We start from the raw sequence: 15,579 nt of genomic DNA, 5'->3' as shown, positions 1-15,579 counted from the left end.
TGCCTCAGGTCTCTGGTCTCTATCTAGTAGATTCCACTGATACTTCACCTGGTTAGCACAACCAGAAAAGTCTTTAGACATTGACAAGTGTACTTGAGGGCAGTTTGAGAGCAGTTAGGGCTCCCCTCCTCCCCCAAGACAGGCTTTCTCTGTGTAGCCTGTCTGTCCTAGAACCCAGACAAGGCTGTCCTGGAACTCCCAGAGATCCACCTGCACCTGCCTTCTGACAGCTGGGATTAAAGGTGTGTGCCACCATGCCCACCTGTAGGCTATTTTCTTAGTGATCCTTTGGAGAGGACCCAGCCATTGTGGGCAATGCCATCCTTGGGCTGGTGGTCTTGGGTTTTGTAATAAACAAAACCAGGCTGAGCAAAAGCAGGCTGAGCAAGCTGTGCGTGGGAAGCAAGCCAGTAAGCAGGTTCCCTCCATGGCCTCTACATCACCTCCTGCCTCCAGGTTTCTGTTCTGCTTGAGTTCCTGTTCTGACTTCCTCAGTGATGGACTGTGAACCAGAAGTTTAAGAAGAATAAACCCTTTCCTCTCCCAGTTGCTTTTGGCCTGTTTTATCACAGTGAAAGAAACTCTAAGACAATGTCTTTCCACTTATAATTGGTGGATAATTATGCCCAGAGGACTAAATTTGCTCAGTTAACATAGTAGCAGTGAGCTAGTTAGGCTTTTTGTTGTTGTTGTTATTGATGTTTTGTTTTCAACTTAACACAAGCTAGGCTCATCTGAGACGAGAGGACTTCAATTCATAGAATGCTTCCTTCAGATTGGCCTGATTGACGATTAGTGTGGAAAGACCCAATCCACTGTGGACTGAACTACCCTGGGTAGATGTCCCGGGTGGTTTAACACAGCAGGCTGAGCAAGCCATGGGGAGCCAGTTAATGAGTATTGCTCTTCCATGATTCCTGCCTCAGCTCCTGCCTCCAGGTTCCTGCCTTGTACCCTGACTTAAAGATGAGCTATAAGCTGTAAGCTGGCATAAACTTTTCCTTCCCAAGATGCTTTTGGTCATAGTCTTTTTCACAGCAATATAGAAGGCAAACTAAAATGTGCATAAAATTGGACATAATGGTCCAAGCTTAGCACTTGGGTGGTGGAAGCAGGAGGATTATCAGTTCACAGTTACCCACAGTTTGAGTTAACCTGGGCTATAAGAAATCCTGTCTTAAAAATAAGTTAGGGTGATGTAACCTTTTAAGTAATGTTTACAAGGGGCTGGAGAGATGGCTCAATGGTTAGGAGTACTTGTTGCTCTTCCAGAGGATCTGGGTTTAATTCCTACATCTACATGGTAGTTTCCAACCACCCATAACTAAATCTAGGTGATTTGACCTCTTTTACTCTCTTCAGGACCAAGCATGTAATAGTATACATTCATACATGCAGGCAAAACACTCTTATACATAAAAATAAAATGAATAAATCTAATAAATTTAAATGGCTAGGTGGGGGTGTTGCACACCTTTAATCCCAGCATTTGAGAGGCAGAGGCAGGTGGATCTCTAGTTTGAGGCCAGACTGGTCTATAGAGTGAGTTCTAGGACAGCCAGGACTACACAGAGAAACCCTGTCACAGACAAGCAAACAAAACAAACCGAAATTTGAAATTTTTTATTTATTTTATTTTATTTATTATATCTGAGTACACAGTAGCTGTCTTCAGACACAGCAGAAGAGGGCATCAGATCTCATTACAGATGGTTGTGAGCCACCATGTGGTTGCTGGGATTTGAACTCAGGACCTCAGGAAGAGCATTCGGTGCTCTTAACCACTGAGCTATCTCTCCAGCCCCCTGAAATTTTTTTAAAAAAAGATTTATTTATTTATACAAGTACACTGTAGCTGTCTTCAGACTCACCAGAAGAGGACATCAGATCCCATTACAGATGGTTGTGAGCCACCATGTGGTTGTTGGGAATTGAACTCAGGACCTCTGGAAGAGCAGTCAGTGCTCTTAACTGCTGAGCTATCTCTCCAGCCCCCATATTACATGTATTATTTAATGTTTTCTTTTAAATTTCTGTATGATTCAATTGTATGACTGTACTATAATTTTTCCATTTTGCTGAGATTCTTTTAATAATAATTATTCAAGATAGGATTTCTCTGTGTAGCCTTGGCTATGTGGGAACTTATTCTGTAGACCAGGCTGGCCTTAAACTGAGAGATCCACCTGCCTCTGCCTCCCAAGTGCTGAGGCGTGAGGTACCATTGTCCAGCTATTTTTTATTTTTATATTATATGTGTGGTTGTATGTCCAAATGTGGGTTTGTTCATGTGAGTGAAGTGCCGTTAGAGGCCAGAAGACGTTGTTGGGTCCTCTGGAGTTGCAGTTATAGGCAGCTGTGAACTCCACAGTTTGGGAGTTGGAACCCAAACTCAGAACCTCTGCAAGAGCAGCATAAGTTCTTTTTTTTTCTTTTTTTTTCTTTTTTTCAGAGCTGGGGACCGAACCCAGGGCCTTGCGCTTGCTAGGCAAGCGCTCTACCACTGAGCTACATCCCCAACCCCGCAGCATAAGTTCTTAACTGTTAACAAACTATCTCTTAAGCCTCGCTGCTGATAAATATTTCAATACTCTTTTAACTATTAATTTTATTATGTGTAAGTGTGTCTACAAGCATGTATGTGCACACATGAGTAGTTACTTGCTGAGGCTAAAGAGTGGGGGCTGGAAGGCAGCATCAGATGTCAGCATCAGCATCATAGGGCTGTTGTGGCCTTCCTGTTTGAGTTCTGGGAATGAAGTTCTGCAAGAGCAGCAAGCTCTTTTAATGACTGAGCACTTTCCCCAGCCCCCTTAAAACTCTTTATTACATTTAATGTGCATGTGTGTGCGTGTGCGTGCATGCATGCGTGTGTGTGAACTTATTTATGCTGAGATGCACATGTGGAGATCAGAGAACAGCTTGCAGGGAACCATTCCTGTGATCCCAGAATGCACCTTTTCCTACCGAGCCATCTTACCATCTCTTGAGTTCTCTATATATTTGAAAAGCAGGGACTAGGAATATGACAGTGGTGGAGCACTTGTCTATAATGTGAAAGGCCCTCCATAAAACAAAACAAACCTAAACAAAGCTTAGAAATATAACCCCTTCAAGAAACCTTACAGAAACTGCTCAGAAAGGGTTCACCCTAATCTAGGCATCTGGTGTTTCTGTCTGAACATGTTAGTGTGTTCAGATCTTGGGGTCTGATTGTACCTGTCGTTCTATCTTTAGCACTTTCCCCAAGAGGTTCAGGAGGCTGGCTGTCTTCTGTTATTTAAGCCTTGTGTCTTAGTTAGGGCTTTGTTGCTGTGAAGAGACACCATGACCAAGGCAACTCTTATAAAGGACAACATTTACAACTTAGCTATTAAAAACAACGACTTCATGAAATTCATAGGCAAATGGATGGAACTAGAAAATATCATCCTGAGTGAGGTAACCCAATCTCAAAACAAAACAAAAGAAAACAAAAAAACCACACATGGTATGCACTCACTGATAAGTGGATATTAGCCTCAAAGCTCAGATTACCCAAGATACAATCCACAGACCACATGAAGCTCAAGAAGAATGACCAAAAGTGCAGATGCTTCAGTCCTTCTTAGAAGGGGGAACAAAAATATTCATAGGAGGAGACAAAGTTTTGAGCAGAGACTGAAGGAATGGCCAATTAGAGGCCGCCCCACCTGGGTATCCAGCCCATATACATATAGCCACCAAACCCAGACACTATATATTTGCTGATGCTAAGAAGTGCTTGCTGACAGGAGCCTGATATAGCTGTCTCCTGAGAGGCTCTGCCAGAGCCTGACAAATATAGAGGTGAATGCTTGCAGCCAACTATTAAACTAAGAACCGGGGTCCCCATTGGAGGAGTTAGAGAAAGGATTGAAGGAGCTGAAGGGGTTTGCAACCCCATAAGAACAACAATACTGGGGTTGGGGATATAGCTCAGTGGTAGAGCGCTTGCCTAGCAAGCACAAGGCCCTTGGTTCGGTCCTCAGCTCCGAGAAAAAAAAAAAAAAAAAGAACAACGATACCAACCAACCAGAGCTCCCAGGGATTAAACCACCATCCAAAGAGCACACATGGACAGACCCATGGCTCCAGCTTTGGGAGGAGAAGCCCTTGGTCCTGCCAAGGCTGGACCCCCCAGTGTAGGGGAATGTCAGGGTGGGGAGGTGGGAAGGGGTGGGTAGTTGGATGGGGGAACACCCTCATAGAAGAAGGGGGAGAAGGGATGGGGTAAGGGGTTTATGGACAGGAAACGGGAAAGGGGATAATATTTGAAATGTAAATTAAAAATCCAGTAAAAAAATTTAAAAACCCCAAAACACAAGCTTTGTTTCAAGCTAAAAACAAAACAAAACAAAACGAAACAACAACAAAAAAACAACCAAAAAAGGACAAATGAAGGAGCTGAGGGAATGTGTGTGAATCTGCACTGCTCTGTTGAGAAGAGCTGAGAGTTCCTTAAGATGTAAAGATTCTACAACTGCTTTTCTGTGGAACCAGAAATAAGCTGAAGCCCAATCTACAGCAGCAGTGTGAATTTAGACAGCTAAGGTTGAAAGTAGATGTCATTATTACTTTGAAATCAGATTTATTTTTGGCTTCTGGTTTCCTGCCTATAGTCTCTTTCCAGAGGAATCTCTGAAGACAGTCAAGTGCAGTGTGATTTATGAGGCAGTGAAGGGCAAGTGCTTTGTGGTGATGAGGACCCGCTTACTGGGGATCGATGGAGCACATCAGTCTGTAGTGTACTTCCTGCCCAATGGTTCTTAGCCCGATCAATATGTGAAATCTCACTTCACCATCATTCTGTGGGCGCTGCGTGCTCTGCCCCCTTCTTTCCTCCTCAGATATGTGACCAGACTTCTTACTGACGGAGCAGTTACACTTTCCTGTTTGCTGTTAGATCAGCTCTACGCTTTAACCACTGGCAGACTTTATGGATTTAAGATATATTGTGCTGTAGGGCAATTAATATTTTAAGTCTTGATATCACCTGGTCTGGGGAGGGGACTAATGAATAAAATTTATAGCCATTAGTTATCATTTCTTCTTCCTAAAAAAAATCCCATTGAATGATATTTCAGTAGATTCTGTAGTATCCTAAAGTGTTCTGGCCCTGTCTGTCTACCTGTTCACCCTCCTCCCTCCTTCTCTCCCTCCCTCTCTCCCTCTCTTTTTTCCTCCCTCCTGTCCTTCCGTTTTTTTGTTTTTTTTTTCTTTTAAGATTTATTAACTTATTTTATGTTTTTGAGTGCTCTATGCACGTGTATACCTGCATTCCAGAAGAGGGCATCAAACCACATTGTAGATGGTTGTTAGCTACCGTGTGGTTGCTGAGAATTGAACTCATGGCCATCCAGCTCTTTAAGACAGTGCTTCCTATAGTTCAGGCTGGCCTTGAACTCTGTGCAGCTAAGGAGGACCTTGAACCTTTACTCATCTTGCCTTTCCTCCACCTCCCAGATTACAGGCATGAACCACCAAAGCTCTGACTTTTGTTTTTCAGATGAGTTTTGTCTTTTACAGGCGTTTTAGGTTCATAGCAGAATTGAGAGAAAGGTGGTGGTAGTCCTGTGATTTTGCACATCCACAGCTCATCCCATTATGTATTTGTTACAGTTGACGAATCTGTATTGATTTTCACATCATTACCACCTGGAGTCCATGTTTGCATTAATATTCTTGGTGCTGGATGTTCTGTGGGTTTGAACAAATGCATTCCAACATATTTCTTCTGTTATGTTATCGTATTTACACTATCCTAAAATGTGTTCCCTACCCCACAGGTTCTCTAGCCATGGCACAAGTAGAGAAACGAGGAGGCTTGCTCCGGAAATCCTCAGCCTCAAAGAAACCACTGAAGGAGAAAGTGGTGCTGATGTATGACGAGATTTTCATGGTAAGGCCGGGAGCCTGCTCTACTGCACAGCTAGATCGATTCTTTGCTTCTTTAAAAAATGAAGTTGTGTTTGTTTATCTCTGTGTGCACACATATGTGTTTGAGCAAGCGCAGAAGAACACAGGTCGTGCTGCATGTATGGAATCAGGGACCACTTGCAACAGCCCCCACTGTCAGGTTCGGAGGTTGAACCCAGATAGTCAGGCATGGTTCTTTTACCCACTGAGTCGTTGGCTGGTCCTTCGTGTTTAGCAAGAGTCTTGCTATAGTTCAGGCTGGCCTGGAACTCACTGTAGAGCAGTGTCGTCACACTCAGTGAGCGTCCAGCCACAGCGATCGTCTTGAGTGCTGCAGTTACAGGCATGAGCCACCATACCTAACCTTCACTCCTCAGTTTTTTAGTCCATATACTCTTTTTTAAAAAAACCTAATTTATTTAATTTTATATGCATTGGTGCTTTCCTTACATTATATGTGTGTCTGTGGAAGGTGTCAGATCCCATGGAAGTGAAGTTACAGACAGTTGTGAACCACCATGTAGGTGCTGGGAAATGAACCCAGGTCCTCTGGAAGAGCAGCCAGTGTTCTTAACTGCTGCTCCTGAATAATCTTAATCAGAGACAGTCTTACTGGGACTAGAGAGATGGCTAGTGGGTAAACTGCGTGCTGTGTACTTACGAGGACCAGGGTTCAGATCTCCAGCATCCATTTAGAACTCTGGATGGGTACAACAGCCCACCTATTATTCCAGCACTCACAGACAGAGACAGGGCTGTCCAGGCAAGATGGCTAGCGGGACCACCAAAGCAGTGACCCCCAGGATAAAGACCTTGCTTAGTAAATAAAGCAGAGACTGAAGAAGAAGACACCTGATGTCTGCCTTTGATTTCCTCAGGCACACTCACACAGGCATGCCAGAAAACTTGTATGGCCCTGTATACGGGAATGTGCTTACACGCATGTACACAGTATACATACAGATGTCCACCCCCGAACAACCAACAAACAATGCCCCCAAAACCTTTCTGTTTGCCATTTTCACTGGCCTTCAAGAGCCTGAGCCAAGGGCTGGGGAGATGGCTCAGTGGTTAAGAGCACTGGCTGTTCTTCCAGAGGATCCAGTTTCGATTCCCAGCACCTATATGGAACCTCATAATCATCTGTAACCTCAGAACCACGAAATCAGACATCTTCTGGTCTCCATGGACATCACACACACACCTACACGTACAGATAAAACATCTATACAAATAAAATAAAATTTAAAAAAAGAAAAAAAAAGAGGCTGAGGCAAGAGGATCATTATAAGTTTGAGTCCAGCCTGGGCTACATAGTAAGTTAAAGCTCTTTGTAGACTACAGAACTAAAAAAGGTGCTCATCTTGTCTGGGTTTGATACCTTGGACCCTGTAGAAGTGTGTGTGGCAGTGCGCACTTTACTCCCATATCGGAGGTAGAAGGGTTAGAAGTTCAAGACTACCCTGCTGCACAGTAAGTAAGAGGAGAGTTCAAGGACTGATGTGAGCCTTCGCTCAGATGGTCAAGTATTGATTACTAAAGTATTATTATTTTTTGAGATAACCTCATATAACCTAGGCTGGCATCAAATATATTATGTAGTCAATGATGACTTTGAACTCCTGATCCTTCTGCTTCCATCTTCCAGATGCTGTGATCTTGTGCATTGTCAGGATCTAGGTAAAACAACTGAACTGAGGAAGAAGGACGGCAATTCTCCCTTCTTTCCCCTCCTCTTCCTCTTCTCCCTCCTCTTCCTTTCTTTTCCTCCTCTTCCTCCTCTCCTTCCTCTTCATCCTCCTCTCCTTCTTCCTCCTTCTCCCCTTTCTCCCTTCTTTCCCCTCCTCTTCCTCCTCCTCCTCTTTTGTTTTTCAAGACAGGGTTTCTCTGTGTAGCTCATACTGTCTAGGAACTCACTCTGTAGACCTGGTTGGCCTTGAACTCAGAGATCCACTTTCCTCTGCCTCTGAGTTTCTTTACCAGTTTAGACATAACAGTTCAAGCCGACCTCTATCTTGCTTGGCCCTGAGAGAAGACTTCGGTTGGGGAATTTCCAAGAAAACTAATAATAATGTGCTTCAGAACATAACAGGGCATGTGGGCAGCTAGGCCCTGCTGAGTCAAGCTATTTTTCTGTGTCAGTTGTGAGCTGACGTAAGGGTGCTGGGAACCAAACCGTGGTCCTCTGCAAGAGAAAAAATTGCTATTAACTTCTGAGATACCTTTTCAGCTCCCCAAATATCTTTAAGAAATATTATTTATTTATAGTTTCCATGGAGTATGTGTGGAGGTTGGAGGACAAGATTGTGGAAGTATGTCTGTCTTTTCACCTTTATGTGGGTCCCAGGGTTTGAACTCAGATCAACAGGTTTTTGAGCCTTCATTGTCTGAGCTATCCTACTGGCCCAACTCTTCTTTTTTAAAAGATTTGTCAGGGGTTGGGGATTTAGCTCAGTGGTAGAGCGCTTGCCTAGGAAGCGCAAGGCCCTGGGTTCGGTCCCCAGCTCCGAAAAAAAGAAAAAGAAAAAAAAAAAAAAGAATTAAAAGATTTGTCAGCTAGGTGGTGGTGGTGGTGGTGATGCCTGCCTTTAATCTTCGCACTCAGGAGGCAGAGGCAAGCTCAGACTTCTAAGCCTGAGGCCATGCTGATTGGTCTATAGTGAGTTCCAGGACAGCCAGGGCCACACAGAGGAACCCTGTCTTGACAAAGGTCAGAAGAGGGAATCAGAGTCAGATCCCTTGGAGCTGGAGTGCCATGAGTTGTTCACCTGACGTTGGCGATGGAGGGAGACCCTGGGCCTCTTGGAGAGTAGCAAGTGGTTTTGACCACTGAGCCATTTCTTCAGTCTTATGACTCATTTTTTTTTTTTTTCTTTTTTTCGGAGCTGGGGACTGAACCCAGGGCCTTGCGCTTGCTAGGCAAGTGCTGTACCACTGAGCTAAATCCCCAACCCCGTGACTCATTTTTTTATGACCTTTCTTTATTTGTTTCTTTCTTTTTCTTACCTAAAGGCCTCCTTTTTAAAAATGATAGATGTCCTATGAATTTTCTTTTGAAGCTTAAATTCTATAATTTCAATTTCAGGTATTTTTAAAAAGATGCAGTTAGATTCTATCTCAAGTTGTTGGTAGATAGACCAAGTAATTAGACATCCTCATTCTCTAGTGTTATATGGGGCGACTATAGAATTATTATGAATTGGATTGGAGATTTATTTCAGTCTTCAAATATAAATTAGAATAATACTTACAAAGAGCATATATTTCTGTTTCTGTTATATACCCAGCAGCATACTAAACTTCTGTGTTACTAAACAAGTTCTAATCCTGACAAATCTTTATTGGTGCTGATAGTACCCTCATTAAAAACAACCTTTAAGGGCAGGTACAGTGGTGCACCCCTTTAATCGCAGCCCTTGGAGGCAGAGGCTTGTAGGTTTCTGTTAGAGTTGGCTGACAGCCCGATATAATATGTGGAGTTCCAGGTCATTTAGGCCTATGTAGTGAGATCCTGTATCAAAAGACCAAAAGGCAAACAAAGAATTTTAGACATTTATTTATTTTTTTTACTTACTTGTGTGGTTGGGTGGGTGGAGGTGTCAGAGGATAGCTGATTTCTCCTTTATCATGTGGTTCTTAGGAATCAAACAGGCCATCAGGGTTGGTGGCAAGGGCCTTTACCTGCTAAGCCATGTTGCTGGCTATACTACTCTATTTCATAGATGAAGTGGTTTGTCTTATAACAGAGGGATGGGGCTCCAGCTTGGCTTGTATCTAACCCCAGAGGCTTTATTCTTTCAGCTTTGCCACACTCAAAATAGGCAGTGCACTCAGATCAAATGCTCCTAATTATTGGCAAGCCTTAAAATCAGAATTTGTTTTTCTTTTTTTCATTTTGAAACAGAATCTTGTTAGTCTGCCTGGGACTTAATGGTAGTCCTGTCTCAGCACCCTGGACACTCAGATTACAGTCCTGTGCACCACATCCAGTTTATTGAAAACAAATACAGAGTAGCTATACAGAGAAGCTAAAAATATGTAGATAGTGGAATCTTAATAGGAATATTTCTTTTTTTTTTTTTTTTTTCCGGAGCTGGGGACCGAACCCAGGGCCTTGCGCTTGCTAGGCAAGCGCTCTACCACTGAGCCAAGTCCCCAACCCCCAATAGGAATATTTCTTATTTTGAGACAGGGACTCTGTCACAGGCTGGCCTTGTTATATACCTGAGGGTGATGGAGGGTGTGTGTTTGTGTGTGTAGTTTTATTTTAAAGATTTTTATTTTATGTGTGAGGGTATTTTTGCCTACATGTATGTATGCTATGTGTGTACAGTGCCTGAGAAGGCCAGAAGAGGACTTTGGATTTCCTGGAAGTGGAATTAATAGACTTTTGTGAGCTGCTATGTGGGCGCTGAGAATTAAACCCAGGTCTTCTGGAAGAATAGCTAGCCCATGTTCTTTCCAACCTGGATTGACTGATAGAGGCAAGATCTTTCTATGTATTCCTTGCTGTTCTGGAACTTGATATGTAAACCAGGCTGTCCTTGAACTCATGAGGGATCGGCTTGCCTTTGCCTCCCTTAAAGGCATGTACTACTTACTATGTCTGCTGGCCTAACTTTTAATTTTTTTTTTTTATTTACTTAAAAGAGACGTATTTAAAGGAAATGTTTTGAGCCGTTGTTTTGCTTTTGGTGTAGAGAATATATATCCGTACACAGTGCATACGGAAAATATCGTTCTCTTTCTCTGTTGTTGTAGTTTAAGGTAATGACACGTTTTCAGAGTTAAATATGACAAGTAAAGCTGGCAGTGGTTTCGGTGTTTTGAATCTGCAATAAAGTTGAGCATGTCTGTGTTTTGGTTACAGACGGAGGACCCCAGTAAGTGTAGTCCTCGGTTTTGGGAGGAGCTCTTTCTCATGAAGGTGAGAGTGGGTGGCATGTTGGAGTTCTCTGGTAGGTAAGATTGTCCCGTGTGTTCTGAGTGCTGCACTGGAAGTGTGCTCAGGCCCCTCTTGTCTTCTGGCAGGTGAATTTAGAGTATCTGGAAGGCAAGCTGGAGTCTCTGGATGGGGAGGAGCTAATGAAGATCAAGGACAACATTAATTGTTTATTCCAGCACTGTATCCAGGCTCTGGGGGAGGAGCACCCCATCCGAGTCGTCAACGCATTGCAGGTAAGGCTGGGCGGGGGGGTCTTGTTCAATAGGAGAATGGAGGTGCAGCTCCTCTGTTAGCAGTGAGGAGCTAGAGCTGCCTGTAGGCGTCAGCTTTGCTTTGTGTCTCTCTCCTTTCTAGTTCTATCTTTTAAAATAGAAATCTGCCCTATTACCCATCTTCTTGTTATATTTATTTTTTTAAAAACATTTATATGGACTGGAAAGAGAGCTTATTGGACCAGAGTTCGATTCCCAGCACCCATATGGCAGTTTAGAACTGTCTAACTCTAGTGTTAGGGCATCCTGTGCCCTCTTCTGGTCTCTGTGGGTACATCGTATGCATGTGGTACCCATGTGTTCAGGTGAGACATCCATGTACATAAAAATGAATAAAGATAATTGAAACATTTATTACCATTATTTTAATTGTGTGTCTGTGTGGTGGGAGAACAGGGATCTGTCTGTCTGCCAGAGCAGGATGTGGAACCCTTTGGTGCTGTAACCACAGCTGCTTTGAGTCACCTACCATGGGCGAGGTGAATCGTCCTTGGGCCTTCTGAAAGAGCAGCATGTACTCTTAACCCCTCACCCAACTTTCCAGTCTAATGTAAATGGTTTCCTGCTTGATTTTATGATTATTTTTTCTTTTGGGTGTGTGGTGTATATGTATGTGTTTGTGTGTGTAGAGGCCAGAGGTGGACACCGGGTAACTTCCACATTTACTTTGTACCTTGTTATTTTTATTTTTATTTATTTTTCCCCTGGTATTTATTTATTTTTATGATGACAAACAAGTGTATATTTAGACTTAGCCATCTGGACTCACTATAGATGATCCCAGTCTTGTTGGCAGCATCTAGAGCATCATAGGAGCCGAGCGAGGCTGTATGGGTATTGACTTTGGCCACATCAATGTCAGAGAGTTTCTTCATGACCTGTGTGATCTGGCGCGTGTTGGCCTTGACATCCACAGTGAACACAAGCCTGTTGTCCTCTATTTTTTTCATGGCTGACTTGGTAGTCAAGCTTGTTTCTCCTGGGTATACTCTTTCGAGGATATTTTGGCTGCCTCTGGAGCCACAGGGTTTTAGACCTCCGGAAAGTGGGTGACGTTCGGATCTTCTTTTTGTGGCTGTGGATGCCTCTCAGCACTGCCTTCTTAGCTTTCAGGGCGTTCGCTTTAGCTTTGGCTTTGGGGGTGGCAGGAGCTTCCCTTCTTCACTTTCAGAGCCATCTTGGCGGAAAAGCTATTTTTATTTTATTTTATTTTTTTTTTTTTGTTCTTTTTTTTTCGGAGCTGGGGACCGAACCCAGGGCCTTGCGCGCTATTTTTATTTTTTAATTAAAAAAAATTTACTAGGGCTACTGGAGAGATGGCTTAGCAATTAATAACACTTGTTCTTGCAGAGAACCTGGGTTCAGTTCCCAGCCATTACATGGCTGCTGACAGCTGTTTATAACTCCAGTTCCAGGGGATTCAATGCCTGTTTCTTCTTACATAGTGGTTTCGTAGACATGCATGCAGGCAGAAATCCATACTCATGAGCTAAAAGATAAATCTCCAAAAAAATTTATTATGGATATGCCTGTAATTCCAGTACTTAGAGGCAGAGGCAGGTGGATTTTGTGTTGGAAGCTAAGCTGATGTGTCTAGGGAGTTTCAGGCCAGCCACGTCTGTGTAGTGAGATCCTGTCTCAAAGTGAGCAAAAGCCAAGTAGTGAAACCTGCATTCACTGTGTATAGTGTGCATGGGGAGTGTTCACAGTGCTCCCAGGGACTAAAGGACAACTGTGCGACCTCGCTTCTCTGCTTCCACTTTACCTGGTTCCAGGTCTCAAGCAGGACACCAGGCTTGTAGGGCAAGCACTTGGCCATCAGAGCCATCTCTCCAGCTCCTCACCTCTTTCCTCAGAGATGGAAGTGGTGTGTTTGTTACTGACTGCATTACTCCCCGGAGATCAGGGCACTGAGCTCAACCTTTCTTTTTTAGCTGGGTTGAAAGCCCCAGCAGCTCTCCTGTGTATGCGTGTACTCATGCATGTGTATTTGTATGTGTATGTGGGCATCCATGGAGTCAGAGAACAACCTGTGGAAATCGGTTCTCTTGTCAGACATGGCAGCAAGTGCCTTTATCTGCTCAGCTGACTCTCCGACCCTCACCTTGACCTTTCTGATTCTTCTGCCCCACCTCCTCAGGGTGGGGATTGGACATGTGCTGCCGTTTAGTCATTTTGGGTTTTATATGTTAACACTCAAGCCGTTTTCAAATTCAGAGTAACAGAAATTGGAGAGCTGGCTTGTTAAGACATAGTTCTGAGTTGCAGTGGGAGGCTACAGATTTAGTGTACCCCTAGTGTTGAGACTTCTTCTCTAGAAAGAACCCTTTTCTCATCTCTGCAGACCTTGTGTGCACTTATTCGAGGAGTCCACCAGAAGAATAAGTCTACGTCTGGATTTGACATCATCAATATGCTGATGGGCTTTGACAAGGCGGAGCTGTGCATGAAGGTGAGGCTCGAGCTTGCGAATACTACGTGCAGGCTGAAGATTTATATTCGGGGCTGGGGATTTAGCTCAGTGGTAGAGGGCTTGCCTAGGAAGCGCAAGGCCCTGGGTTCAGTTCCCAGCTCCGAAAAAAAGAACCAAAAAAAAAAGAAGATTTATATTCTTTTTTTTTTTTTTCTGGGACAAGGTCTGTTTACATAGTCCTTGCTGTTCTGGAATTCACTATGTGGCCCAGGCTGGTTCAAACTTAACAGGGATCCACTTGCCTCTGTCTCTTCAGTTCTGGGTTTAAAGGTGTGAACCACCATGCCCAGCTTTGTATGACATTTATGAGCTTATGTAAAACATGAAAAGTTACAGGATCAGCTATTTTGTGGTACTGGTGATGAGTCAGTCCATGGTGTTCTGCCTGGAAGGCGAGTGCTCTGTTACCCAGAATCAGTCCTTGTCTGCTTTTAGATATTAGGTACAATGTCTTATGTAGCGGAGGCTGGCTTCAGACTTACATACAGAGCGTAGAACCTTTTTTTTTTTTTTGGTTCTTTTTTTCGGAGCTGGGGACAGAACCCAGGGCCTTGCGCTTCGCGTAGAACCTTTTTAAAAAATATTTTTTCTAGTTTTTTTTTAGGTTTATCTATTTTATGTGTATGATTGTTTTGCCTGCATGTAAGTCTGTGTACTTCATGTGTGCCTGGTACCTGAAAGGTCTGAAGAGGGTATGGGATCCTTTGGAATTGGCCTTATGAATGGCTTTGAGCCTGTTGTGGGTGCTGGGAACTGATCATGGATCCTCTGCAATAACATGTTTTTAAGTACTGAACCGTCTTTTCAGCCAGCCAGCCTGCCTGCCTGCTTGCGTGTCTGTCTGTCTGTCTGTCTCAAGTTAAAAAAAAAAAAGACAACCTAAATTTAATTTAAAGAAACACAACCAGAGACAACTGTGCAAGTGGGAAACCAGCTCCTGAAAAAATACGGCTCCAGATGGCCACTGGAAGGCTGGGGACGGTAAGAGCGCCCTGAGCTTGACAGGTTGTGAGTGACTTACCACTGAATTCATTTCACAGTGGATGACCCTCTGGCCATTGGGAAACTTGTCGTGTGCCTGTATCTGTAATGTTTGTGAGAACACACGTGCCATAGTGCACACGTGTAGGTCGTCAGCTTATGTGGAAGCATCTTTACCTGCTAAGCCATCTTGCTGGCCTTCCTGGGTCTTTTGTTATTGATCAAGAGTGTCTTTCTTTGTATGTCTGGTACATTTGAAGAGGCAGTTAATTATAGAAAGTCTCCAAGTTTGTACACAGGATAGATAAGTTATTGTCTGAGCCAACTCTCAGTGAGGCAACTGAAGTGGCACCATCTGGGCAAAGAACATGGACGCATTCCGTTTGTGGTTATGCATCTCTTCATCGGTTTCTGTAGTCCCAGTTTCCTAATGTTGGTCATGAGTGTGTGGTCTGTACTGAAGCTCTTGGCCACTGCTCATGTTCACATGAGTGTCTTCATGGTTGCCGAGTCTGATGAGACGCAGGAGCTCTTGGTGTTAGCCGTTTGTTGACTGTGACTTTTGGCACATTTCAGACTTTGTGTCCTTTCTTGCTTCTTGAGAGAACAGGACACTAAAGTCTTGATTTTTTTTCCTTCCATTTTCCAGTTGTTGGGATTACAGGTGTACACCACCATGACCATACCAGTTTTCCTTTTGAGATCGATCTAGTTATGTTGCCTAGGCTGGTCTTGATTAAATAATAATTCAAATAATTCTTCCTGCTTCACCTTCTTAAGTAGACTTAGACTGTTGGCACATACCACAATGCTTGGCTTGAATTAAATTTTTGGAAAGGATTTATTTATTTTTTTTACTTAATGTATAAAAGTACTTACTCTATTTGTAAGTATGCCTGCATGTCAGAAGATCCATTACAGATGGTTGTGAGCCACCATGTGGTTGCTGGGAATTGAACTCATAACCGCTG

General features: G+C 43.5%; 1 protein-coding gene across 2 annotated transcripts in view; it reads left to right on the top strand.

Annotated features, from left to right (window-relative positions):
* The window catches only part of Armh3 (armadillo-like helical domain containing 3), a 181,958-nt gene that overhangs the window by 10,495 nt on the left and 155,884 nt on the right, over positions 1 to 15,579 (top strand). For both annotated transcript variants that reach the window (XM_087559283.1, NM_001402549.1), the window contains 4 exon segments: positions 5,808 to 5,920; positions 10,808 to 10,864; positions 10,969 to 11,115; positions 13,499 to 13,606. In XM_087559283.1, the coding sequence (XP_087415409.1) occupies positions 5,819 to 5,920; positions 10,808 to 10,864; positions 10,969 to 11,115; positions 13,499 to 13,606 (414 nt within the window). In that variant the 5' untranslated portion in view covers positions 5,808 to 5,818.

The sequence above is a fragment of the Rattus norvegicus genome, chromosome 1 (genome assembly GCF_021556685.1).
Source record: "Rattus norvegicus strain SHRSP/BbbUtx chromosome 1, alternate assembly SHRSP_T2T, whole genome shotgun sequence".
NCBI lineage: Eukaryota > Metazoa > Chordata > Mammalia > Rodentia > Muridae > Rattus > Rattus norvegicus.
This window is presented reverse-complemented; position numbering and strand designations above follow the sequence as displayed.